Source organism: Emys orbicularis, chromosome 22, assembly GCF_028017835.1.
Source record: "Emys orbicularis isolate rEmyOrb1 chromosome 22, rEmyOrb1.hap1, whole genome shotgun sequence".
Taxonomy (NCBI): Eukaryota; Metazoa; Chordata; order Testudines; family Emydidae; genus Emys; species Emys orbicularis.
This window is the reverse complement of record NC_088704.1, coordinates 23,612,134-23,639,962: the sequence shown is the minus strand read 5'-3', so window position 1 is coordinate 23,639,962 and position 27,829 is coordinate 23,612,134. Positions and strand designations below refer to the sequence as shown.

Here is a 27,829-nt window from a genome sequence, read left to right as displayed (position 1 = left end):
GGATCCAAGAGAGCCTCATTAATAGGGAGGGCTATTTTAGAGGATGAGGAGGAGTGTAGTATGTCAAGGAGCTTGTGATGGGTGTCCTTGACTTCTTCCAAGGGTATCTGCAACTTGCTTTGCTAGATCCTGAAAAAGCCATAAGTTATAGGCCAAGGATAGTGGCGGAGGCATGACAGCCTCATCTAGGGAGGAGGAGGAGGAGGAGGAGGAGATGTTGGTTCTCAGAGTCACCTCTTCCTCAGTGCCACCCTCCTCTTCCTCCACAATCTCCTCTGGAGGTTCTAGATGCCGTGGCCGAGGGGGAATATCTTGGGTGTTCACGGGGAAAGCTAGAAGCTCCTGGCTCTCCATTGCCCTGCGTATAAAATGTGAACAGCCACTGCTCCCATCTCCCACCTGAGCTCATTTCACATCCACTCCTCAGGCTGATGACACACATCTCAATAGCTCTTAGGCACGGCCATTATTATGAAAGGAAAAGCCCAGAATCCAGGCTACCGTCTGCCTGAAATGACTTTCACGACGTTATTTTGTCCATCTGTCCTCTACCCTTGCCTCATTTAATTCACTCCCTTGGGAGCACTGTGTTCAAAAACCACATTAAAATAACTCCCAGGGCTAAGAAAACATGTCCCTACCCCCTCCAGATCACTATATTGATGTATTGTAATCCCTTACCCTTCATCTCACTAAGCTCTTTGGGAAGATTCTGGCTCTGGTCTGGAGAGTGTTTAACATTTCGGTATGTCTGCAATACAAACAATACATAATCCTATTGATGCGCTGCACAGGGCTGCATTTCAGCAGCCCTCGTGGGCAGAGTTTGTGAAGTGCCCTGAAGTGAACCTTGAGGATGAAAAGTGCTATGTAATCTTATTAGTAAACAGGACAAGCACTGCAGAACTCAGACCCTTCCTTAAAGCAGGAATTATCCCACAGAAAAACCCAACTGGAGCTCTGGTATGGTTTCTCCTGTAGTATCTAAACTGAGCCCACTAGGATGAAAGTTAGCTTTGACCTTCAGCCCCTTCATGCTGGTGATTCAATGTGCAGGTTTTGTGCATTAAGGCATGTCTTGACACCTTCCATTGAATTAGGAAGAAGGGGCCACTGTTCAGAACACTTAGGACCCAAGCTATGGTAGTGTCCCACAGCCATGTCTTGTTCCTAGCCAGTGAGGTTTCTTGTACAATTTATTTGCATGTTAGTACCCAGAATGCTTTTTTCAGCTGAAAGCTATTTCTTGGCAGTGCTTTTGTCTAACTGTGTCTTCAGAGCACAACGTCTGAGTTGCCTTTGGATGTGTGCACTGTGGGTGCTGTCTGTGAGTCCAGTGGAAAGATTTCAGGGAGCCCTGCCTTCTTTAGTAGATGCTTCGTATAAAAGGCACAAACAGAGCTCCAGTAAATCTTGAGTTAAAGCTACAGCTAGCAGGGATGCATGTTACATCGATCTCATTGATGTACATCATAAATCTCTGACTAGGATGCTTAAAACGCAGCCTACAGGTCAAATAAATCTTGTTCACTTTTCATGACGCTTATGACAGATGGAACCAGCTACAGCAATCAAAAATGTACTTACAAATGTTGAGCAGTTGGATGTACAATGCAGCCATCTTAAATCTTCTAGACAGAGTAAAAATTAGTCCTCATCTGACACAGTTTGGCAAGGCAGAGTTCATTCATGAAATCTCTCATTGCCTGCCACTTCATAAGTCAAATATTGTGTCCTTCAAAGTATGCAGGATAAGAGAAGCAACAGGATTTTAAAGCTTGTGATATTGGCACAAACATCCAGTGCTTCACTCTCAGGGCCCTGGCCCCTGCAGTAGGAAATTATATCCTTCCCTATTCAGTTCTGTAGATCAGTCCTGCCCTTGGGGATTTCCCCACTGCACAGATTATTAGGATAGGAATTAAAAGCCTCACGGCTGTATTCCACCACTTTCCTGCCAAAGCAATAGGAGAGAGTTTCAGCTGTGAGCTGGAGCATGGAACTACTGGAGAAAGACTGCTATTGAAAGCAGGCATATAGTATTGTCAGACTGATAATGAAGGAGTAGCAGCAATTTACCAGCAAACACAAATGTATATTACCATAACATGTATCTTCCCAGCTTGGGCACCATTAATAACTAATAATTGATCATTAATAATTTTTCAATAATCAACCAATTGATTGATAAACGGTTATAATTTGTATCAATTATTGGTTATATGTTGCATATGTTCTCTCGAGTCTGGATTAGTTTAACAACAACAAACCTTGGAGAAGTGAGTTTTGGTTGGATTTACTGATTAACAATTAGTTAATCCTGATAGGCATGCAGTTACCAACAGCTGCAGCTGGATGGTATTACAGCTACTTCCCTTACAATTGAGGGGCAATTACACTTTTATGTTCCTTACTGTGTATAATTCTGGTCCTTATCTATTTTCACTTTGTGCTACACACTTCTTATCTTAGGCTATTTGGAAGGTTCCCTGTTCCACTGGAATTCATTTCATATCTAAAATATCTCCTGCAACAGTTTTCAAAATAGGCTAAGTGTTACTTCTCAGTAAAATTCCACTCTAAAGCTAGTTCTATCTTAACTGCAAAGAATCATGAGAGTCTTGCTCCCAGGCAAGACTTCAAGTCTTTCTTGGCCTATCTTAAGTGTCAGAGGGCTGTGACAAGTGCTCCAGTGTGTGGTTTGACACACAGCTAGCATACTGGCTCCATCAGGAAGACCTGTAGACAGTCCTGGATGAATCGCATAGTGAAGGACTTACAGTCTGTTGCCTATGGAACATATTTCAACTATATGAAACAGAGTGGTGGCATGACTGTGCTCACAGAAGAACATGCTCCTTTTCCATTTAGATGTGTGTCCAAAACCTCCATTGAATAAACAGGCAAGAAAAGACTTCTTATGGCTAAAACAAGGTCTCTACGTTTAGTGGAACTGCAGCAGCTGCAGCACCAGGAGCCTATTCAGTTGAATGTTTAACAAGGATTGTCTTTTCCACTTCTGATTTTAATGAAATTGCAATAAAAAACATTTGTCTTGTCATTGAAGGAAGTGTAACAGATTTTGCCTTTTTCCTGTAGACTTCTCTAGCTACTACTGATGTCACCGATTCCCTTTGGATGAGAGGTTTTGTCTAAAAATCCAGAACCAGGAAAAGATCAACTCAAATAGAAAATGTTTCTCAATGGAGTGTATAGAAATTGTTGTATTCTATTGGAGGCTCCTGTCAGTAATCACTTTCGATTATACTATGAAGAATGAAATCCCTGGTCCACCCTGCAGATGGGGTCCCTTCCAGATACAGGGCCCACTTGGGGAAGCTGCCACTGCAGCTGCACAGACTGTTCTTTCTCTGGGGATAGGAAACTTAGACACTTTGGGCCTGGGGAGTTCTCAGGCTGTTTTCCACACTTACCTGTCTTTCTGACTCATCCAATACACAGGCAAGTTTGAAATTCTGCACGCTGAACCCAAAAAGCTTTTATACTTAGCAAATATGACTCCATCCTGCCACTTTGTAATTGTGTTAAATGGCAAACAACATTCGTTGGAATTGGTGAAAAGTACAAAATGAGACAGAAAAATAAAACAGCTTGATGCTATGTGACCATCTTTATTGTAGTCACTCCCTCCAGCTAAGTGTGTAATAACATTGACAAAGAATAGAGTAAGGGGCTACTTTTCTAAAAACCCCACAAAAACAATCAAAACAAGAACACACGTCTAGAAGTTCTTCACAGGATGTTTTCCAGTTTATTTATAAAAAACAGAACACCTGTTTAAAAATACATTTAAAATTGTATGCGTAAATTCAACCATAGCTGATCACAGATTCAACTCAAGTAAAATTTATTCAAACAGTGATTTGTAATAAAGTTTAATGCAATTGTGGAGTTACCCCACAGGCAAAGCACCTTTCTCCTTTTGATGAATTCTCACTACGTCACAGAAACACCACTGGGGTACCTTCCATTTATAGCAATGTTGGGCAAATATTAGCATAAACACAACAGTTTGTTTTAACATCCAGTTTTGCAAGTAACAAAGATTCATAAGCTCTACCAACCAAATTTCCAGTTTGATGAAGCCCCAGAGTGTGCAAATATGGCTACAAAATATACTCTGCCTACCTTTCAGATCAGAACTGGATCTCAGCTTAGGTCACACAGGCAAACTATGGACAAAAGTAGAAACGTTAATCTAAACCAAGGGAAAATATTAACTCCTGAAAGTAAGAGAAATAAAGGTTTTCATATGTGCTTTCTGCATAGGTGGTAAGATATTCCACAGTGAAGCAGTGTGGTTTAAGTCGACTGAGTATGGAGCTCGGAAGCCAGGTATGTTTTAGTTCTAATCATGGTTCTGCCAGTGAAACTGTAGCCTTGAGTAAATCACTGAATTTCAATATCTGAGTTTTCCCTCCCTGCAAACAACAAGACTAACTGTTGTGGTCTTGGTTCTCCTTATACCTACTTCCTCATCTGGTCTGTCACCTCTTGCTAATATAGGCCCTGATCAGTAAGCAGGTACCTAAGTCTTTGTAGGGGGTCAGGATCATTTTAGATGGGAGAAAAGCTAAAATTAAACAGCATAAATGGTGAACAGTAAATTAAGATTCTAAAATTCTTTATTTTAATAATCTCACGTGTTATTGAAAACAGGAATAATTAAATCTGGTTTTTAAAACCTGGCAGTGCCCACTTAATTCTCTTACAAAATCAAGGTGGAAACACAACAGAAATGTAGCAGGCTTGGAAATTGGGTTACATTCAAAATCTTTATTGTACATAAGTGAAGAGTGCTCTGTATGGAAGGGATGATCAAAATGACAGTCGTTAGGTTCTAGGTGTTTAAAATGATTATGATAACGCCAAAGGAGAACATGACTGTGATTCTCTGGAGATGGCACCCTAAACCTGCATAACCCACCAAAAGCCAACTCTAATTGTCCCTTTCTTCATGGATCCAAAATCCTGGAGACTACAGCACCCAGGAGAAAAACTAGCCTCGTGAGGGAAGCAGTTTAGTGAGCTGAAACAGTTTAGATTCACTTTAATGTGGGAAATTTTCTCCTTTTGTGTCTTACAATACATGGGTTTGTGCATCTTTAGTTGTAAGCAACAGGCCATCCTTGGAAGATTCAGGAGATATTAGATCATACTAATGGGAATGACATGCAGCATGAAAGGCTACAGGATACAAAGGATTGCTTTTCTGGCTCCAACCTCTAGGACAACTTGGGATCCCCCCCAGGCCTCCCTTTTTTTTAAACCATACAGAACAACAGGGACAGCTCAGGCTGTCTTCTTGGATGAAGCCTGTACAGTTCCTATAGCCTCATTTCTAATTCTATAATTCTTCTATGCATAATTCTGAACACAGTGTTAGAAAAATGTTACTATTTCCTCACCTGTCAGGTACTTGATATGTCATTAGTACAGGCTCAGGTGTACGATCCATCATCCTCCAGACTGACTCACACTGACTGCCTGCTGAGAATTATTGCAGAAAATTAAGTCAACAGTTTCCTATAAAAATCTCTCAAAATCCAGCACAGGCAGTGAATTAACCTGCAAGCCCCTTGTGGGCTGATTCTACACTTGGACCGCAGGTAACTGTTCAGATGATCCTTATGGCAAGAGATTACAAGCTGCTGCTGACTCTTAGGAACCCAAAGTATAACTCTACTTCTACTGAGCACCTCAAGATTCCCCCAAACACACAATCCACACCTCACACAACTCCTTCCCTTCTTCAAAATGAGTTTGTCCTATTTTCCCAGTGACTGTTTGAAGAGACCCTCCTCTCGTCAGCCTCACCCTGGGTCAAGTGGGATGCAGACTATGAACAATGTGTGGAACCAAACACAACAAAACAGCATGGAAAGGCTTGATGTACAAGCAAAAATAGAGACATTTCAGATTCCTGTTTTGTTTAACTCTAAAGCCAAGGCCGGCTCCAGGCACCAGCTTGTCAAGCAGGTGCTTGGGGCGGCCACTCCGGAGGGGGGCGGCACGTCCAGCTATTCGGCAGCAATTCGGCGGACGGTCCCTCACTCCCGCTCGGAGCGAAGGACCTCCTGCCAAATTGCCGCCGCAAATTGCGATCGCGGCTTTTTTTTTTTTTTTTTTTGGGCTGCTTGGGGTGGCCAAAACCCTGGAGCCGGCCCTGTCTAAAGCACATTGAGTAATAATTGCCCCCAAATAGTTAACTTTGACAACTGGTTTAAAAAAAACAACCACCACCCCTTTTAGTGGCGAGTTCCCACACCCACCATAACCTCTAGCTGTAAACAGCTAATAGGTTCAGTACTACAATACGCCATCCATGACTTAAGCCAGTGGGCCCCAAACTTTTTACCTTGTGCCCCCCCCACCTGTCTGTGCCCCCCCCTGCTCGAGCCAGGGCTGTGGCTCTGTGAAGGAGGGGACACAGACAGGGGTAAGGGGGCTGAGGCTGGGGCCACAGCTGGGGCGGAGCCTCATCCGGTCCCCTGGGCTGGCAGCTGGGTTCCCGGGCGCGGAGCGCTGAGTCAGCAGCCAGGAGCGTAGCTGGGTGGTGCTCCCTCCCCACTCCTCCTGGGGGCTGGCCCAGGCCCCAGCTGGGCCCCCCCAAAAGTTCCTCTGTGCCCCTGTAATAGTCCGGTGAGGGGGTTTGCGCCCTCTTAAGGGCCGTCGGGCGCCAGGCCGCTTCACTATACGGCCAAGTCAGACCTCGTATCCGGGAGGTCTAAGGGTTCCGCCCCTTAGGCAGGGGCTAAACAAAAGGCTCCCTGCGGCTGCAAGGAGCTCCCGCCCTCAGACAGGGCTGGGCAGTATCCCAGTCCTAAGCTCTGGTTCAGGCAGCCGGAGCTAAACACTTGCCCGGTCAAATAAGCCCGTGTGCTAGCTCAGGGCGGGGTGATACCCCCGGGGTTCAAGGGGCTCCGGTCCTGGTCGCGGGAGCGGAGTACTCACAAAGTCTGTAAGCCCAGTCCCTTAGTCAGGGAGCGAGCAGGCAGGTAACCGCAACCCAGGCCCTGGGTCAGGGTGGGCTGCAAACAATCAGTCTCTCTCTGGGGCCCAGGCCCTTAACCAGGGACTGGGTCAGTTGGGGTCAGCCCAGGCCCTAGGTCAGGGTGGGGCAGCAACCAGCAGTGCTAGGCTCAGGCCCTCAGGTAGGGGCTGAGCAAACACACAGGAACAAAGTCAGTAAGTTACGCCCAGGCCCTCAGTCAGGGCGGGGCAGCAAACAGCAGTTCTAGGCTCAGGCCCTCAGGTAGGGGCTGAGCAAACACACAGGAACAAAGTCAGTAAGGTAAGCCCAGGCCCTCAGTCAGGGCGGGGCAGCAAACAGCAGTTCTAGGCTCAGGCCCTCAGGTAGGGGCTGAGCAAACACACAGGAACAAAGTCAGTAAGGTAAGCCCAGGCCCTCAATCAGGGCGGGGCAGCAACCACACAGGATTTCAGGGCTCAGGCCCTCATGCAGGGAGGAGGAGAGACTGCCACCCGGCGTGGGGTGGCAGGGGGGAACACAGGCCCACCCACTCCACTGTGTTCCAGCCCGGGGCCCTATCCGCAGCAGTCCGTCTGCCGCGGGGTCAGGGGGGATCCTGCCCGCAACACACTGACATAGGCTCGGGGTCTGCTATCCCCGGGCTACTTCCCATCTCCTCCTCCAGGGTACCTGCTCCTCGCTGGGCTCGGCAGCGGGGTCCCACACCATGGGCTCCTCGGGTTGCTGGGGGTCGTCTAGGTCGGGCCGCTCCTCCGGTCTCGGGTCCGGCTCCGGTCCGGGTGGCCCCTCGGGGTACCGTGCTCGGGGCAATCTCAGCCGGTCCCCCTCGGGGTACCGCGCTCGGGGCAGGTTGGGCCAGTCCACCTCGGGGTACCTTCCTCGGGGCAATCTCGGCCGGTCCACCTCGGGGTACCGCGCTCGGGGCAGGCTGGGCCAGTCCACCTCGGGGTACCTGCCGAGCGGGAGGTTGGAGCAGCGCTGGGGGGTTGGGTGCCTGGCTCTGGGGAGGCTCGGTCCGTCGGCGTCCAAGTACCGGGCTCGGGGCAGGCTCCGTCTCGCAGGAGCCCGAGCAGGAGCGTCTGTCCTCTCCGGCCGCTCGGCTCCAACTGAGGGTTGGGGCCGGGCTTTTATACTTCCTGTCCCGCCCCTTGACTTCCGGGGGCGGGAACAGGTGGCGGTGGCTCCGCCCACTTGAGTGGCGGTTCTGGCTCCTCCCTCTCTGGGGTTGGCTCCGCCCACCTGGGTGGCTGTTCTGGCTCCTCCCTCTCAGGGGCCGTCGGGAGCCAGGCCGCTTCACTACAGCCCCCCTATGGGGGTGCGCCCCACACTTTAGGGACCTCTGACTTAAGCAATGGCACCCCAATCCCAAAGCTTCCCTACCTGTGCCACAAGGAGAAACCTCATTGGTGCTAGAACCATTGGAACAAGAGCCTATAGAGCTAGATTCAGCTGATTCGTTGCCTGATGTTGCTGAACTTGTACACATCTGAGAGCCCTCACACAATAAAAGGTCAAACAGTTCATTGGAAACAGAGTGGCTTTCACTATTCTCCAGATCAATGCCCTGGAAAGAGAATGTAACCATCTATCCACAGAAGTTACCTTCATGATTGAAAAGGGGAGTTTCTGATTTTGGTGGGCAGTGCAATACAAGTGCTAGTAGTTCCTACATCAATTCAGCAGATTAATATGGAGTTTACAGGTCTGAAAATAAATCTCTGCCCCTGAAGCTCAGGATAAACACTCACGGTAAAGCCAGCAACCCTCTGGGCTTTCATCATACTGGTTTCTGCTGTGGACCCTTTTTATCAGATTTATTTCAAGATACTGTAATTTTGCTGTAAACTCAAGCTTTTCTGCTGACAAGACAGCAAAAATCAGTTAGTTCCTTCTTTATGCTGTGTCAACACAGCCATGGATGTCAAGCAAGCATAATGGTATACTACAAGGAAACTTAAGTATTCTTGTCCCCCAATTCACTATGTGAAACTCTCAGCTTCTGCAGCCATGGCTATGTCACTCCCCTTCAGGGCCCTACCCAGCAAAGATTCAGTGGTTAAAGCCCAATCTGGATTCAGGAGCCAACACTTTTTCCTTGCCTACAGAGCTCAGATTCCTGCCTGTGAGTATACAGCGGAAGTTGGAGAGAGGCTTTTTCTATGCCCCATATGGAAACCGACCCACACGGATTCCCTGTTCTTTGTTCATTAGCTGCATCCCTGGGCGACAGAGGGGGTAATTAATTAAAATGATGTCTTCCCTTTGTTTTGGCTTTCCACAAAGCCTGAGGGACTGGTTCACAGAGGAAGTGAGTTGTGCAGCCCTAGCCAGATTCCACATGCAGAAAGCCCACCCAACATTCCTGGTAGACAGCATGAACTAAAACACCACTGCCTAAGAGAGCAAAGGCAACCCATGGTAGCCTGGATTGGAAGGGCACTGTTTTGTGACATTTATAGCTTGCCAATATTGTATTGTAAGAAGGTTCCAAGGACTTGAATATAAACTACTTTTTTGGTCAGAGCCTGAAAGCAATTTGTACCTTTCATTCTGCAAAATATAGTCAGTGATAAAAAACCTGCTGTGATGCTTGATCACAGAACAGTATCAGTGTTTGCTGATCAAACCCCACAAAAGTCAGTTTTCCTATAGGGCTCCTTGTTTGCATTTAATACCTGGCATTACTTACACATTTAATTTCCACATGTGCTCCAGCTCCAGCTCCACTGGGAGGTTCCAAAGGTTTGGCAGCTCCTCTTGAAGCAGGTTCAGCTGAAGCTACTGAACAGTGGTGGCTGGTCACTCTGGGTCTCTTGCTGCTCTTCAACAGACATGGGTGTAGATATTGGAGAAGGTTGCGCCACAGGGTTTGATGGTATACTGAAGAGAGGGCCTGGGGGCATTGTAGAGCATGGATTTAAAGAGAAGGAGCAAGCATACTGAGCAAGAAAGAAAGGCTGAGGTATCTGAGTCTACATGGGGAAACTGTGAAAGAACATGGCCATAAATGTGCCCATGTATGGAAAAGGGAAGGCTGGAAGGGGTTGCATGTTGTAGGGCAGATGTGATGATACGGACTCAGGTCTTACTGAGTGGGTGGCACAATCACCTCCTATAGGGGTCATGAAGGGGATAGGAAAACCAGACACTGGGTAAGAATGGATGGGAAGGGAAGGTCACACTGGAGGGTTTCAGATGTGATGCTTTAGAGCAGTGGTTCCCAAACTTGGGACGCTGCTTGTGCAGGGAAAGTCCCTGGCGGGGCGGGGCGGGCCGGGCCGGGACGGTTTGTGTACCTGCTGCGTCCGCAGGTGCGGCCGATCGCGGCTCCCAGTGGCCGCGGTTCGCTGCTCCAGGCCAATGGGAGCTGCTGGAAGCGGCAGCCAGTACGTCCCTCGGCCCATGCCGCTTCTAGCAGCTCCCATTGGCCTGAAGCAGCGAACCGCAGCCACTGGGAGCCGCGATCGGCTGCACCTGCGGACGCGGCAGGTAAACAAACCGGCCCGGCCCGCCCCACCAGGGGCTTTCCCTCCACAAGCGGTGGAACAAGTTTGGGAACCACTGCTTTAGAGGGAGAGCAGAACTGTTTCCCAGAAGCTATTCTCTTCTTGTGTGGAAGATCATTTCTATTAGATGAATGCCTGTATGAAGGCTCTAGTGGTTTCTGGCACTTGAGTTTCCCACATTTGCCTCTTCTACAGCTAACTGGGCTGGTCTGCTTTGAAGGGGAGTCTCCTAAAAGGGAGGAAAAATAGTCATTCACTGAAGCAGCAGGTATGGAGAGACAGAGACAGGCCTTCAGAGAAATAATGGAGAACATGCAACACATTCAGAGAGTTAATTTAGCAGAATATGCCCCTGGACAGTTTCTCCAGTCAGGGTAGGAAAATTTTTGCTAGCAGGCCCAGACAGTCCTCTTCTATATCCCATCAGCCCCTCTGACTGCTCTCCTAGGCTTACCCCGACCAATTATTTCAGCGTATTGGAGTCCTAGTAATAGGAGGCATTACTCTGCTGTGTGGCCTGTTGCAGCGTTTATTGTAAGAGTTACATGTCCTGATACAAGTCCAGGATAGCAGCATCCAGGACTGGGTAGAGACTTCTGTGCTGTGACTACTATTAAGCCCCAGCAGTTAGAAGAAAACATCCTGCTCAGATTTGCAGGACTAGTAAGATATTGATTAGGTCACAAGATGCAGAACTAGACTCAATTACTAATTCATTTACCACACAGAGCAACTGGTGCCTACCTTGACCATAGGAAAATCCACTGTTGCTTCTGCTCCCTTGATAGAGATAGGACCTATACAGAGATGACAATATCCTCTGGTGGAGCCCGTCAATGTAGTTCTGCTCCTCTTTCAGAGTGTGGGCTGACAAAACCTCCTTTGTTAGTCCAACTTGCTTAAATTCCTCAAGAACCACAGTGGGACTCTGAGCATTCAGAGGAGGCAGCTCAATTTGTTCATGTTCCACAGTGGCATCTTCTATTGCAGTCACTTCTACAAAAGAGAAGGAAAACAAGTAACTCTTTGGCCTGGCATCCTGGGGTTTGCTCCCCCTTTCAATGAATGATCATTCAGAAAACAATCTCATCTGAGCTACTGAGTGGGTTCACGTGACATTGCAGAGGGAGAGAGAACAACATAAGTCACAACTCAAGTATATTCATACAACAGCAGCTGAGTGAATGATATCCCACCCATGGAGACTGAGGTGCACAGGAATGATACAGTGACAGCACTAGGTTCCTGTCCATCCTGCACTGAAACTAACTGTGCAAGCTCTATCTGAGCTTGTATCATCTGTGGTTGTACCAGCCAGTCCATCTTTATAAATGCAAGCAAGGTCAAACACAAGAGATCTACAGCATAAGTGCACATCTAGTGAAGTTCCTATAAAGCTGTAATCATGGAAGCAATTTCTACTCCATTTGCTCAGACAGACATGAACTCAACCTCAGAAGTAAGGTGATAGTATCTTATTATTTTATATACTATAGTCTATACTGAACCATAAGCGTAACATCAGGGTGACTATTTAGCAGAGGATGCAGTCATATTTTCAGTAATACAGCTAAGTACAGAGTGTTCACAGTACTAAGGTTATAGAAGAGATTCCAGTTTGAATTATATCTTGTATTATTTGACAATGAATACGATATACACAATACAGAATGCATATGCACAAGGAAGCAAGTAGAGGATGAGCATTCAACCTTAAACATCAAGCAATTCCAATAGCTGAGCGCTTGGTTTTTCAAACTAACTATAAGCCGGAGGGAGACCCACTAGCAGGGGAAGGAAAAACCAAGTCCCAACTGCTGGACTCTTCACATCCCCGTCTTCAGGGCTGGCTTTATTCTCAAAAGCACCAATTCAAAACCAGTACAAATCAACTCAAACGACTGGGAAATACACCCCAGAGGCCAGTCCAGCTTCAGCCAGCTGGGAGCAGAAAGGAACGTTCCCCTACGGGTCTCTTTTGCACTACCTTTCCTTTTCCTTTTATAATCCTGGCCAAATCAAGCATATGACAGGCTCCTACATGCATCACTAACATTGGGTTTTGCATTAACTATATTTTAGCCTGATACAGACTAGTCAATTCTATAAGGGAAAGTTCCAAGTTTGTCAGAGAATTTTCATCTTTGTTTGATGGTTGCTCAGGCACTTAGTAGTAGTATAAGATACTGATATGAAAAAAAAAGTTTAAATACTTAAAAATAATTGTGACTAACTGTTCATGCTGTTTACTTTTTACATTCACTGTACTTTGGCCGTGAAACAAGACTTCTACATTTCTTGACAGTTTCACTTTTTGATTCTCCTGTGCTAACAGAATGCTATAATGTTCATAGATTCAAACGCCTGAACAAACCATTGTGACCATCTAGTCTGACCTCCTGCATAACACAGGCTGTAGAACTTCCCCAAAATAATTCTAGAGCAAGTTTACCACCTGATGATACTGTCCACACAGCTGATCTGCTGGTAGGCTAGAATATGTTGTATCTTCCTTGAATCATCACAGGATGAACTGTCTGGGCCTTCAGTCATGTTACTTCTCAGTGCCTGGAGAATATACGAAGCAGTGTTCTGTTTGCCTACAAAAGAAAAAAAACCGTCGTCTTCCAAAAGCGTCTTAGAGCTGCCCCCTAAGTAAGTCTTTATGAGGGTACATGGCCTGTGACAGTATCACTCCCATAAATTAACTAATTCTGTGAGCTCAAATGAGGACACATTTTTCTGAAACAATGTATTGTCTACAAGAAAAAAATTACAAGCTTAAGATGAAACATCCACCCCAGAAGATCTTAGTGAACACAAAGGAGACAGTGCACAAACAGCCCATTTCTATCATTATGGTTAAGATAATTTTGCTCAATTCCCACCCTAACACCAGCAGGCTAACGGAAGTATCCTTGGTGATGGGGTGGAAACCCCAGATACTAAGCCTTCCCATCACATAAGTAGGTTTATAAATTAGTTTTTCAAATGCTGCCAATTTTAAAAGTAGCTTTAGTTACTTTCTACTGCTCACCATCCCTATTTACAAATCACAACATCTGACCTCTAAACCAAGAGAAACTATGGCTACTCAGAGTATTGATGTTAAAACCATTCTATTAGCTTAAAAGGTAGCACAGTGATCACAGGATATGAGCTCTCCTCATTGAGGCTGTGCACAAACCACTGTTCACAGTGGACTTAACGCTGGGTCTCACAATTCATAGTAGAATCTTGCTGTCAACACACCTAGAAGTTTAATTTAACTTTAGTAATGAAACAGGACTTCAAATTCCTAAACATTTTAGTGGAGGATTTTAATCTTAGATTGTAAGCTCTTTGGGGTAGGGACCATGTTTTCTTACGTATTTGCACAGTGCCTATGCACAAAAGGGTCCTGATCAGGGACTCTGTGCACTACTGCAATACAAGAGTTTGATAACCATAGACTGCTTCTCCAGTAAAATGGGTTAGAACAGCAAACACTTAGATCTATTTTACATGATGTAAGAATTTCTAACACGAAGCTGTCAGAGCCAGTATGCCACTCAAGTCTAAAAGGCAGGACTACAGATCATGGGGAATTCACACTTCATCTAGGGATCAGGATTCTATTAACTCACCTCCCTGCAGTACAGTATCTAGGACTGGATCCTTTCTGTTCTGCAGTTTGCTCTGTGATTTAGTATGCAGCTGTTGACCCAGATTCTTTATTCAGTTCACATTGGCACAGACCTGCTGCAATGTCATCTGGGGGTGTGAGAAAATTACAGGAGTCAGACTGAGGAAACATGAGTAAACACAGGCAAACATAAGCACAATAATGTGCTAAGGTACCTCAATCCAACCTAGCATAGAGGGATGGACTTGTCAGCCTGAGCTTGGCGTGTCTTGACTTTTATCACTCAGATTCACTATGGTAAAGTCTACAACCTCTGCCTTTGAATAATTTTCTTGAATTGATATAAGCCTTCAGAGATGAAAGGGTAGAACAAGTTAATGACTTACCCAGGATATTGTTTAGGAGGAAACTATATTTAAAAATTTGTATTCACAGAATGTCTGTTCACATATGTATTCTGATAGGGGTACCCTGCACATTTCTTTTAACCCTAGATGCCATTTCTTTTTAACATGGTTTCCCCATTATTTTGTCAAGTCTGCCAGTTGTCTGAAAGAAGTCACTATATATCATTATATGTCTGTAATTTACTTCACATGATAACTTTGTTTGAGGTATCTGACAATTCCAGTCAGGTAAATGCTTACTCTGGCAATTTAAAAATTTTGTATGTTTGACTAATCCAAGTATATTTAACTCAAGCACTTGATTTGCCTTGTTGTATCTTCCCACTTCAATATAATTTCACAATGCATGGAGTATGTCTGCAGTGAGAATTTTCAGTTTTATTATTATATTTCTATTGTTACCTGGGCAATGTCATATTGATAGACTTACTAGTTCTGTTGTATTTCCTCAGCACAATTCCCATTGGAGTCACTAGAGGACGCTATGCTGATGTAATGTTCGTAAGACCCATTGCTACCAAGACTTCCATAACCACTAGAATCATTGCTATGAACTGGCTGTAAGAAAGGCAGAATTCATTGTCTTAGAGGTAACAGTAAAAAGAGATAATGCAGTTAGCAACACAAAATTTCAAGTGACTCCAGAGATGTAAGTGAAGAATCTTCATTATTTTGTGAGACTTTCAGATTTTCCTTCATCCTCTTTACCTGCAGGAGAAGCTTGTATATTTGTCCTTGCAATTCTCTTATCTCTTTATTGACACTGCTCATCTCTTTGCTTCTTGCAGCAAAAACATCTTCATTCAGAGGGCTCCTGTGAAATACCAATGGAAGTTTAATGTCAAGTCAAACCTAATTTAGTTAAAGAAAGATCTATATAAACAAGATTACAGAGCAGATTTTTAGGGAACGGTATTAACTCTGCTGCTTTATGAGGTGCTATTCTGGTCCTTAAATGAGTACACTAGGAGGGAAAATATCAGAAACAATTCAGGCAAGGGATTATTACTACCCAGAAAGAAAGTGACAGTTCCTTCCCATAGCCCTATTGTTTTACAGGGGCATCACCATTTTAAATATTGGTACAAAACACATTTAGGCCTGAAAACTGTGCCATTCCAGAGGATAACATCTCTCTTCCTCTTTCTGCTGTGACAGCTACTATATTCATTTTCCAAATTTAAAAACCAAAACCCAACTCTCCACCCCACTGACATTTTAGTCGACTAGGATGATTCTTGACTTACTAATATATTTTTTTTAAATTTAAATTAATTTTTAAAACTGAAAGACAGATGATTTGGCTTTGAAAACAACAGTTGCTGAAATACTTCTCTATATATCACTGCATCTGAGGCTTGTACTGCTAGGCATCTATCAGCAGGTCTTTCCAAAATGCTAAGTACATAGGTTCTTGGGGAATGTATCTGTGCCTCTGCCTCAGTCTCCAAAGGTTTAAATCAAAATTCTGGTTTTATAGCTAACCTTTAAGAACATTCACTGGCAATAATTTTAGTCTGTGTAGTAAGTGCATGGATACCATGATGGATGCTATAAAACTCCCTGATATAGACAGACAGATAGAAAGATAATTAACATGTCTGACAGCCTGAAGTGTTTTTGTCTGGAGGCATGAATGAGCATGCACGGACCCCTGATTTGGTCACCTCGGGTTGATGTCATCTCCAGCTTAGTCAGCAAGAATAATCAGGGGTACAGAGAGTACTCTGATTGGCTGAAAGCATCTACCTGTAGTCACCAGAATAAAGTATTTAGGAAGGAGTTTCAGGGACTATTGCTGGCAGTCAGTGCACTGAGTTTTATCTGGGGGAGGGGAGTAAAGACAATGAGCTTTTGCCTAACATGAGTTGGGTCAAACTTGGAAAATGTTGCAAATAAAATGAGTGTCTGTGACTTCTCTTACCTGTTGCGGGCATTTGCTTCATTAAACCAACATACAACTTGGTGCAAGTGATAGTCTCTATTCAATTAGGGCCATGACAAGAAAAGGAAGATTTAGGTGCCCCAGTAGTGCTGTGTGCAGGGACCCAGGTCTGGAATGGCAGCCAGCAGACTAGCACGAATAAAGGTTGCATAGCATCTACTCCTCTGCACTCTTCTCACTCATGAGAGAAAAATTCAAACCCAATAAAGATTTTGATATGAAAGGTAACTCTGGCAAGTCAGTACGTATCCTGAAAGCCATTTATTATGGGAAACCAACCATATAAGCTGTAGAAGGCAGAAAGTCAGATATCCAACCCTGCTGGGAACTAAAGAGGAACCCTGCAGACTGAAGAGCAACATTTACCCAATTTAAAACATTAAAAGACTAAACAGAAACTAAATGTTTTCAATTACAAAGTGAATTAAAGCAACCCTGCTTCCCAACAGAAAGCAACAGCTCTGTAGGCAGTTTTTGGCTGGGGGACACAGGCTATGCATTTCTCCATTTTTGGGAATACAATATTCAGGATCATTTAACTTTCACTCAAACAAATGAGGATTAAATGCCAAAGAACAATTATTTACTGTGGTCTATACTTTTCACACACCTCTTCAGTTTTCACTTAGAAGATCAAATTAGTTTAGGTGTTTATACAAAATCATCACCATGGTAGCTGGATGCTAAAACAATTACACAAATAAAATTTGCTTGGGCTTTCATTTGTCCAATATTTCATTACTGTTATGCTCCTTTGCTAACCCAGGCTGTCTCTTTTGAGAAATGGGCCGAAGCACACATGCCAGCTAGCTGCTCTCCAGTGCATTACTAGTGGTGGTACTCTGATATAGTAAAGAAAGTGGTTTTGCTATGCAGAGAGTTTAGTGGGAAAGAAAAAGTCTCTGAGGGGTTCAGTTCCACAACTGACTTACGTTCGGACTTTGTGCCGGCCAATGATGAACACGACTTTCCTGCTCCAGGGGTTCACAAACTGCACCAGCTGGTATCCAACATAACATAATCTCCATTCTGAGTACAAAATCTGATGGGCGAATGCTCAAATGAAGGCTGGCCTGCAAACTTCAGGACTGCATGGAAATCAAAGAGGATTGGTTTACATCATAATACTGCTGTGTCAAGGCTTGGGATCTATCAAAGCAGATTAAGAAAAAACATTTTAAATTTAAATCAGATGCTTGAATTCACCACATTGTTGACCAGGCTAGAGACCAGCACAAGTCTGAAAGGACATTATAAAATTGTAGAAATTCCCTACAAGTATTAATCTTCCGATGAATGGCAACCATAAGGGGGTGATCTTCTGGGTGCAAATACATCAAGATGGATGTTCCAATCAAATCCTGAGGAAGGTAACCCAACAAAGGGTCTGCTCTGAAATCCAAACATAATGCCACTCACTACAAAGGGCAGAGGCTGAGCAATCACATTCATACTAGCCCGTCCTGTTAGCGAGATCCACATACATCATTTCTAAGGCTGTGAGTCTTTCACGGAGGTTGTAGTAAGAGGAGGCCCTGAGATATAAACCTTGGTATCAGAGGCCTGGTATGAGGCCTAAGGCCTGAACTAAAGTAATGGTCAAGACTTTGCTAACATAAAGCAAAGTTAAGCTGTGAGCCAGAGGCAGGCCCTGCTCACAGAAGCTGGCAAGGAAAGGGCTGATGTTGCATAAATATATATTCACCTAGCAAAGTTAAAGTATAAACATGGTACCAAGACATACTATACGGGAACATTCCACAGATAACATGGAACAGGCCGACCCATCCCAATGATGGGCAAAAGGGTAAAATGATGGATAGAGTTGTTTTGATTGAACCAACATGTACAAGGTGAGAGGCAGCACCTTCCTACGTAGAAGGGTTGTACCTTGCTGCATAGACGGGTTGCACCTCAATATGTCAGGAGTGATGTGTAACTTGTTTGTACCTGTGTATAAGAATGTATCCCTAGGGTGGTGTCTTTGTCCGGCCGAGGGGGCACTGGAAAGTCTCGCCACTGACTGAGCCGGGTCCATTGGCAAGAGGCACTTTCTCGTAGTATGCCCGGTAGACTAAGTAATCTACGGGGAACTGCAACTGTGTCTGAGGTCGCAATAAACCTGGTCGACGTGACTTTGCATCTTACTAGACTCTGTGGTCATTGGGGGTTCTCTTCGGGTCTGCTGGGTCACTATCTGCACAGAGCTGGGGCAGCACACAGAGGGAACACACGCACGCAGCCGAGTGATATCAACATAGGAGAAAGCAGAGCACCACACCGGTAGCATCTGACAACAGAGGTCACGGAAGTCACAGATTCCGTGACTTTCCGGGACCTCATGTGACTTCTGCAGCGGCACGTGCGGCTGACCCTAGGGCTTCCCGAGCAGCTGGGGTGGCTCCGGGGCAAGCCATACTGGCTGCTGCTCGGGCAGCCCCAGGCAGCTGGGCCCAGGTGCTTGTGACGAACTGGGACTGTTCTTAATGTGGTCTTTGAAGGCTGAGTGGGGAGTGTTGGCTGGGAAGGCAGGGGAGTGTGGCTAGGACGGTCTGCACTGGGGGATGGGAGACTGGCTGTGAGGGAGAATACCTGAGCATGTAACATGAGAACCCCGGAAGGGGTTAGAGGCCAGGTGACACCTTTGCCCGGGAAACTGAACAAAGGCTGTGGGAGGGGACGCTGGGGAGAGAGTTTCAGAGCTGGCTGGTGGAATGGCTGGGAAGCAGACAGGGCTCTGACCTCCCAAGGGGGCTGTGGTGCCCTGGGACCCCAAGATGGACCTAACTGGGGGGGATCCTGTTGTCTGTGCCTGCAAGACCTGACTTGGACTGTGTTCCTGTCGTCTAAATAAACCTTCTGCTTTACTGGCTGGCTGAGAGTCATGGTGAATCGCAGGAAGCTGGGGGTGCAGGGCCTTGTGTCCCCCCCACACTCCGTGACAGTGCTGCCCCGGAGCAATGATCTAGGAGCAGCAGCAGTGCCCTGGGCTGCCCCTCCCCAGCAGCAGCAGTGGTGGCGGGGCCCCAGGCCACGGCTCCCTGCCCGGAGCAGCGGTGGGGCCCCAGGCCACCGCCTCCTGCCTGGAGCAGCGGTGGCGGCAAGGCCCCAGGCTGTCCCCCAGCAGCAGCGTCGGGACCCCAAGCTGCCCCCCCATCAGCAACGGCAGTGGGGCCCTGGGCCGCCCCCCCAGCAGTAGCAGCGGCAGGGCCCCGGGCTGTCTTCCCCAGCAGCAGCAGGGCTTGCATCTGAAGAAGTGAGGTTCTTACCCACGAAAGCTTATGCTCCCAATACTTCTGTTAGTCTTAAAGGTGCCACAGGACCCTCTGTTGCTTTTTACAGATTCAGACTAACACGGCTACCCCTCTGATACTATACACTATCTGGTGTCTGCACAAGTTCAATTTTTAAACAAAGAAAACAGGCTTTCAAATGCATCTATTGCATTTTACTCTGGCTGAAGGGATTGTATTGGATTTCTAATATCAAGACTTAAAGTGTGTGTTTACTGGGGTGTTTCACACACAGAATTTAGTAAAATAATTTTAGAGAGAAGTTAATGCTATGACAATACCTTCCAGCAATTTCTCTCTTTGGGTTAAGCTGAAAGAAGTGGAGCCTAAAGGATCCAGTTTGATACACTGGGAATGTAACAACACAACAACAAAAGATATTTTCAAAGCTATGCCCAGTGTGCACTTGCTAGAAAGCATCACTATTCCATGAACCTCTCGGAGTCAAATGGGCCTAGTATAGCCAAGGGGAGCATAGGTGCTTTAGTAAATTCTGAAGAAACAGGTACTACAAACAAAGATTTGGGGATTTTATAAGTGATTTCTGGATTTAAAAACATAAATGTTATGCTCTATATTCAAAGTGCCCTTTTTGCCATTACAGAGAATGGAAGCCGATCTTGGAACCTCAATTTTCTGGAATGTTGTTAAATTTCTCAATGATACAGAGAAATCTGGGAAAGCTACTACACTAGATCACAGGTGCACAGCCTCTGATGCAACCAATGCACTTCACAAGACAGCACAGACTGGAGTGCAGCTATACATGAGATCATCATATATATATATGATGATGAAGAAGGCAACTAATTTATATATATATATATATATACACACACATACATACATACACACACACACACACACACACACACACACACACACACACACACACACACACACACACACACACACATATATATATATATAAAAACACACAAACATAAAAGATTATAATAGTATTGACTCCACACTGAGAGAAGGATGACCTCAGGGTTAAGGCATTGGCTGGGGACTCAGGAGATCTGGTTTCAATTCCCAGCTCTGACACAGATTTCCAGTATGACCTTGGGCAAATCAGTCCGTTTGTGCTAAAGTTTTCAATCGGTAAAATAGGGATACCTCTTTTTCCCCAAGGCCATTCTTCCTTTCCTGAGCAATGGTACTGATGGATGCTAATAAGATTAAAGAGAATCAACACAAATGCCAGATTTTCATCCATCCCCAGAAAAGATCAACCAGCACAGTGAGAAAGGTATTGGAATAAAGTCAATCCTGCCCCAATGCAGAGGGATGGATTAGATGCCCCACATTCAGCTTAAATGTAAGAAAGACCATTTCACACTGGAGTTCAGCATGGCCTTAATGGCCAATAATAAGGATAAACTCTGCTGCTACCCCCACATATAACTTTAATGATATACTTGTCTGATCCTTCAGAAAAAGGATTTCACTTGGGCATATTCATACAGAGAAGCCAACAGGAAAGTAAAGAATACAAAAGGCAACAACTGTTCATTTAGTTCAAATCTCCCACGCCCACAGAACTATTCTAAACTGAGTATCCCCCCAAAACAACAAGGAGTCTGGTGGCACCTTAAAGACTAACAGATTTATTTGGGCATAAGCTTTCGTGGGTAAAAACCTCACTTCTTCAGATGCATAGAGTGTACCCATGAAAGCTTATGCCCAAATAAATCTGTTAGTCTTTAAAGTGCCACCAGACTCCTTGTTGTTTTTGTAGATACAGACTAACACGGCTACCCCGATACTTGAGTATCCCCCAGTTTACTTTCTGAGCGAGAGTCCAGCCACCCAGCCCACTTCTTATCAGTTAAGGATATTGTAACATGTCCACACAGTATTTTCTTGTCTTCCCCAACCCAAGCACTCCTGGAGAAACTGCTGATTTAAAGCTAAATTCAGAGGTGCTGTGAAGTATGATGTAAATCCTTTACCAATGAGTGAGCATAACAGGGAATAGTTTACAAACCCAGGAGCTAGAAGGTATAAGATAATGTAATTTAAACATTTTACTTAAGCATTCTTACCAGCTCTGTTTGTTGCTTTTCCTGCTTGCTCTCTTCTGACTCCTTGGCATGTAAATTACACCAACTAAGAATAACTTCAGACTCAGACTTAGAGTCCATGAGCCATATTTCAAGGTGATGTGTTGGTGGGGCATAAGTTACATAGCCTTAGTATCTGTAACATATAAGCTGAGGAGTCTGGAACATGTGAGTTACACAAATTTAGACTCACCCAAAATCACCTCTGAATTTGGCTCTTATTTCTATTTGGGTCCTTCTTGGCAGCAGCACACAATTTGCTCCCTGAACAAGTGTATTTGGGGTGAAAAAGCAAGTATTTAAGTAAGTTAAACACTTTCTGTTGAACTTTTCCAACTAAGAATTAAGCAACCAGGAAACTATGTGTACAGTAATCTGAGCCCACAGAGAGGCACCAAGAGAAAGGGCATCCTATATGCAGTGCAACTAGAAGCAATTCATATGGAATTGAAGTGCAACTGGTCAGAGTATGAAGGAAAAATTGTTGTTAAAACACTTCTATACATGAAAAATGCAGCCAATCTGCAAGGCAGCTTAAACTAATATGCTTGAGACGGGGAGGGGTACAACAAGGCATATAGGCAGTTCTGTGCTCAGGCTGCAAAGACAAACCATTTTCCTGTGCAAAGCAAGAAAGAGTGTTGCCAAGTCACCTGCTTGAGTTTCCATGTTCCAGAGTGGGAGGTGGCACTGGGTAGTGTGTGTGTAGAACACACTGACATCTTGAGGGGCCAGCAGCTCCACAAACCGGGAGGAGTCCAAAAATTTCTTCTTACAGTTCAGAATGGAGGCTGCTTGCTCAGAGAGATGCACTATCTGCCCAGAAAGCAAGGAAAATATAGCCACAAATGTGTCCTAGAAAACAGGCATTTCTTAAAAGTAATTTCCTCCAAAGCACAACAGCAGTGACATAAGTGTACAAAATTATTGGTTGAGGCAAAGCTTCAGAAATCTGTGCTCAAACTAGAGTGTTGGGTTCAAAATCTTATTTTATTCAAGGCATCACAATTCCTCATTCTATAAGTTTGTTCCTGGCTTCCTACTGCTAACACAATAACACAATGGGGCACATGATTCCAAATTGGGCCCATTGTGGCCACCAGCCTACCCAAGGAACATGCTGGTTTCCGACCACACAGAAGTTGCTATGACCAGGACCTGGCCCTCACTACCAACATCGAAGTGTGACACCACTGAAAACTCAAGACACTTTCATCTATCTCTACCTCTCTCTCTCCAATGGTATTGAAATAATCTCAAGAAACCTTCATTCTTCCAAGCAAAGCCAGGGAGCACAGCACATGCTGTATATCAGGAAGAAAGTAAGTAGAAATAATGTATTCCTGAAGTACAAATATGAACCAAAGAGAAGCCATCCCGAACTACACTGCTTCCCCAGGTTTGGAGCTATTTTACCAAAGCTGTCTCAAGAAATGACAAACCTTTTTGTGATTTGAGAGAACTAAGGGATTCTGAAGGAGACTTTGACTACATTTGGCAAAGGGGGAAAAAAAGGTTACTTTTTTCTGCACTTGTTAGACTTGCGTTTCCCGAATCAGAATGGATGAAGGACACCTCTGATTTGCAGCTGAACGTACTGTGTTTTTTGGGGTGCGTTCAGATGTAACTGCTACCAGCTCCTCAATGTTGTATGTTGTTACGTCTGTCTGGAATACTCCATAGTCATTCACGGCTTGGAAAAATGAACCGTTTCCTGATTGAAAAACAGAGGAAAACAAAACAAACAAGAAATGTCAATGAGGAGAGGATTTTGGAAACAGCTCCTACAATCCTGACTTTTAAATCATAGAATATCAGGGTTGGAAGGGACTTTAGAAGGTCATCTAGTCCAACCCCCTACTCAAAGCAGGAGCACTCCCCAGATGGATTTTTGCCCCAGATCCATAAGTGGCCCCCTCCAGGATTGCACGCACAACCCTGGGTTTAGTAGGCCAATGCTCAAACCACCGAGCTATCCCTCCCCCCTCTAAAATATATGGAGATATACTTATCTCATAGAGCTGGAAGGGACCTTGAAAGGTCATTGAGTCCAGCCCCCTGCCTTCACTAGCAGGACCAAATACCAATTTTGCCCCAGATCCCTAAATGGCCCCCTCAAGGTTTGAACTCACAACTGTGGGTTTAAGCAGGCCAATGCTCAAACCACTAAGCTATCCCTCAAACCACTGAATCAATCTTTGATCCTCCCTGTAGTGCTAACAAGGTGATCATGCAGCAATGAACAGCCCAATCCAAACCAGAACTGATAGCAACAAGTACAGGACCTATTCTGAAAGTTTAATCCAGGGGTCGGCAACCTTTCAGAAGTGGTGTGCCGAGTCTTCATTTATTCACTCTAATTTGCGTGCCAGTAATACATTTTAACATTTTTAAAAGGTCTCTTTCTATAAGTCTATAATATATAACTAAACTATTGTTGTATGTAAAGTAAATAAGGTTTTTAAAATGTATAAGAAGCTTCATTTAAAATTAAATTAAAATGCAGAGCCCCCCAGACCAGGACCGGGCAGTGTAAGTCAGCTCCATAGGTTGCCTACCCCGGTTTAATCCATTTCATACACACATCACATAACATCTTAAGGGGACACGCTCTACTCTTACCTAACAGGGAGTGATGAAGCACTCTACCCAATGGCCACACAAGGCTGAGTGCCTTGGCACAGATCACTATGCAAATTACATGATTGTCAGGCTGTGCAGATCCACAGTACACAAAAGAGACACATGCAGGATTCAAGAGACTAATGCATAGAATCGTAGGACTGGAAGGGACCACGAGCGGTCTTCTAGTCCAGTTACTTGCACTGAGGCAGGACTAAGTATTATCAAGACCATCCATGACAAGTGTTTGTGTAACCTGCTTTTAAAAATTGCCAATGACGGCGATTTCACAACCTCCCTAGGCAATTTATTTCAGTGCTTAACTACCCTGACAGTTAGGAAGTTTTTCCTAATGTCCAACCTAAACGTCCCTTGCTGTAATTTAAGTCCATTGCATATTATCCAAACACAATATTTAAACCCCAACATGGGCATTTCAGTTGCATAGGAGTCACCATGAAGAACATCTGAGCTTTATTATTTATTGCAAAGGACAATAAATCATCATATTTTGGCCCAGGAGGGGCACATTTTTTAAAGCAAGACATTACATGTGAACCCAGTATAGACACTAATAGAAGCAGCATATGTGACTCATCTGTCCAAACACAGACTATAGAATATTTTAAATCAAATTAGCAATGCTATAAATTACACAATTACATGGGGGCTAATTCATGACTTGATAAAAAAATTACAAGGACTACTGCTCATGGTTCAGGACATAAGATGTTCACCAGCTAGGGTGGGAAATTTTTTCCCTACTCCAAGATACACAATTGCATAAGTACAGATATGCATTATTTTGGGGAGAATACGAGGCAGGTGAAGAGTCAGCTCTCTTAGAAGCATCTGGGATAGATCACTGTTGTAGGATGGATACCAGACTAGAACTGCACGGGCAATTGCCTGCCAGGTACAAAGGTTGAGGATCTCTCAAGACATCTAGGACATGCATATGTGTAGTGCTGGGGAGGCGCTGGTGATCATGGTACATGTAGGTACCAATGACATAGGGAAAGGCAGGCGAGAGGTTCTGGAGGCCAAATTTAGGCTTCTAGGTAAGAGATTGAAGTCCAGGACCTCCAGAGTAGCATTCTTTGAAAAGACAACTGATACAAAATGAAACAAACTAACAAAAAATCCCAAACCAACCTGAAAATTACCTGAGACCAAAAAAAAACCCACCATTCATTCCAGGTCAAACTAAACATTTTGTTTGACTTGAAACTTATTTTTGGTTTGGTTAAGAACATAAGAAAGAATACTTGGCTAGATGGACCTGTCTTCTGACAGCGGCCAATGCCAAGTGTGTCAGAGGAAATGAACAGAACAGGTAATCATCAAGTGATCCATCCTGTCGTCCATTTCTAGCTTCTGGCAAACAGAGGCTAGGGACACCATCCCTGCCCATCCTGGCTAATGGTAGGGTTACCATATTTAAAAAATAAAAAAAGAGGACACTCCACAGGGCCCTGGCCACGCCCCTTTCCCACCCCCGCCCCAACTCCACCCATTCCCCAAAGTCCCCGCCCTAACTCCCCCTCCTCCCTCCCAGCCACGCGAAAAGGGCTGCCCAAGCGCTACCGGCTTCATGGCTTGCCGGGCAGCCCCCAGACCCTGCGCCCCCGGCCAGCGCTTCCCCAGCGCAGCTAGAGCCCGGGAGGGGACGCGCCCAGCCGGGGGCACAGGGTCTGGAGGCTGCCCGGCAAACCTGTGAAGCCGGTAGCGCTCGGGCTTCGGGCAGCCCCCATGCCTCCGGACCCCAGCCGGCTCTGTTTAAGAGCCAAGCTGCCCGAGCCAGCGCTACCGGCTTCGGGCAGCCCCCCTTGCCTCCGGACCCCAGCCGGGCACTTCTCCTCCCCAGCTCCAGCTGCCTCTGTTCCTCCCCTCTCAGACTTCGGCTCTGTTTAAGAGCCAAGCTGCCCGAGCCAGCGCTACCGGCTTCGGGCAGCCCCCCTTGCCTCCGGACCCCAGCCGGGCACTTCTCCTCCCCGGCTCCAGCTGCCTCTGTTCCTCCCCTCTCAGACTTCGGCTCTGTTTAAGAGCCAAGCTGCCCGAGCCAGCGCTACCGGCTTCGGGCAGCCCCCCTTGCCTCCAGACCCCAGCCGCCGGAGCAGAGCAGCTGGAGCCGGGGAGGAGAAGTGCCCGGCCGGCGGCTGGGGTCCGGAGGCAAGGGGGGCTGCCCGAAGCCGGTAGCGCTGGCTCGGGCAGCTTGGCTCTTAAACAGAGCCGAAGTCTGAGAGGGGAGGAGCAGAGCAGCCGCGGGAGGGGAAGTGCCCGGACGGTATTTTTCCCCGGACATGTTCGGCTTTTTGGCAATTCCCCCCGGACGGGGGTTTGATTGCCGAAAAGCCGGACATGTCCGGGAGAAACCGGACGTATGGTAACCCTAGTAATGGCCACTGATGGACCTATCCTCCATGAGAGGTTTGGTGAAAAAAAACTGAAGTCCATTTTCAGTTCAAACTGAACCAAATGTTCGGATTTTTCTGTTAGGCCCCCAAACCAAACCAAAAAAAAAAAATCTATTATTCACAATCACTCAGCTCTGTATAATACCCTGCCCACACTCCTCTTCCCTTGTAGCCCAGGGGGGGTCAGGTTGGTGGTGTTATATACTCCTTTCCTTTGAAATCCACTCCTCTTCCTCCTCCCCAGACCAGTGAACTACAGAGTTCCCCCTTCCTCCAAAACCTCTTTCAGTCCTGGGGGCTACACAGTTCCACCCCCACCAAACACCTCTTCTCTCCTCTCCCCAAATCTGGAGGATTATACAGTTCCCTAACCTGGGGGTGGGGGAAATAGTCTTAGCATCTCTCCTGCCCAAAAAGAGGGTTATAGAGACCTCCCCCCCCCAACCCCTCACTTCCACCCCAGAATGGGAGGTGTTATAGAATGCCCCAACCCCTCACCTCCACCCTAGCCCAGGGGGGTTTATAGAGCCCCCCAAACCCTCACCTCTGCCCCAGCTCATGGGGGGGGTTATAGAGCCCCCAAGGTCGGAGAGTTAAGCCCCCACCCCGGGGCTGCTATACAGCCCTTGCCCACAGCCCGGCGGTTCGGTAGCTATACCCCCCAGAGCTCGGGCCCTCCCCCTCACTCCCGGGCTCGAGCCGCCAGCGGGGTCTCTCCCCCTGACTGGGGCCACGCGCTGCCTCCGCTCGGCCGCTCTCACCCATCCCGACGCGAGTAGGCCCCGCCCCCTCCTCCCATTGGGCCCCGGGCCAGCCGCCCCGCGCTCCCACAGGGCAATACGAGTGGGGGCGGAGCCTAGCAGACTCACTTGGACAGCGGGGGAGAGCGGCTGTCGGGAAGTTCCTCCCTCAACGCCTGAGGGGCTAGAA

At 46.0% G+C, this 27,829-nt stretch overlaps 1 protein-coding gene across 1 annotated transcript; it reads right to left on the bottom strand.

Moving 5' to 3' along the window:
• Positions 1 to 63: 63 nt before the first annotated feature.
• PER3 (period circadian regulator 3) lies at positions 64 to 27,664 on the bottom strand. The gene is given in 18 exon segments (XM_065421155.1): positions 64 to 358; positions 5,430 to 5,508; positions 8,396 to 8,579; positions 10,105 to 10,182; positions 10,533 to 10,750; positions 11,266 to 11,517; positions 12,918 to 13,121; positions 14,148 to 14,274; positions 14,980 to 15,111; positions 15,262 to 15,367; positions 17,431 to 17,494; positions 17,497 to 17,586; positions 17,775 to 17,912; positions 20,073 to 20,139; positions 21,216 to 21,271; positions 22,517 to 22,715; positions 23,459 to 23,574; positions 27,661 to 27,664. Coding segments are annotated over 18 exon segments (2,409 nt in total).
• Between the last annotated feature and the right edge of the window lie 165 nt (positions 27,665 to 27,829).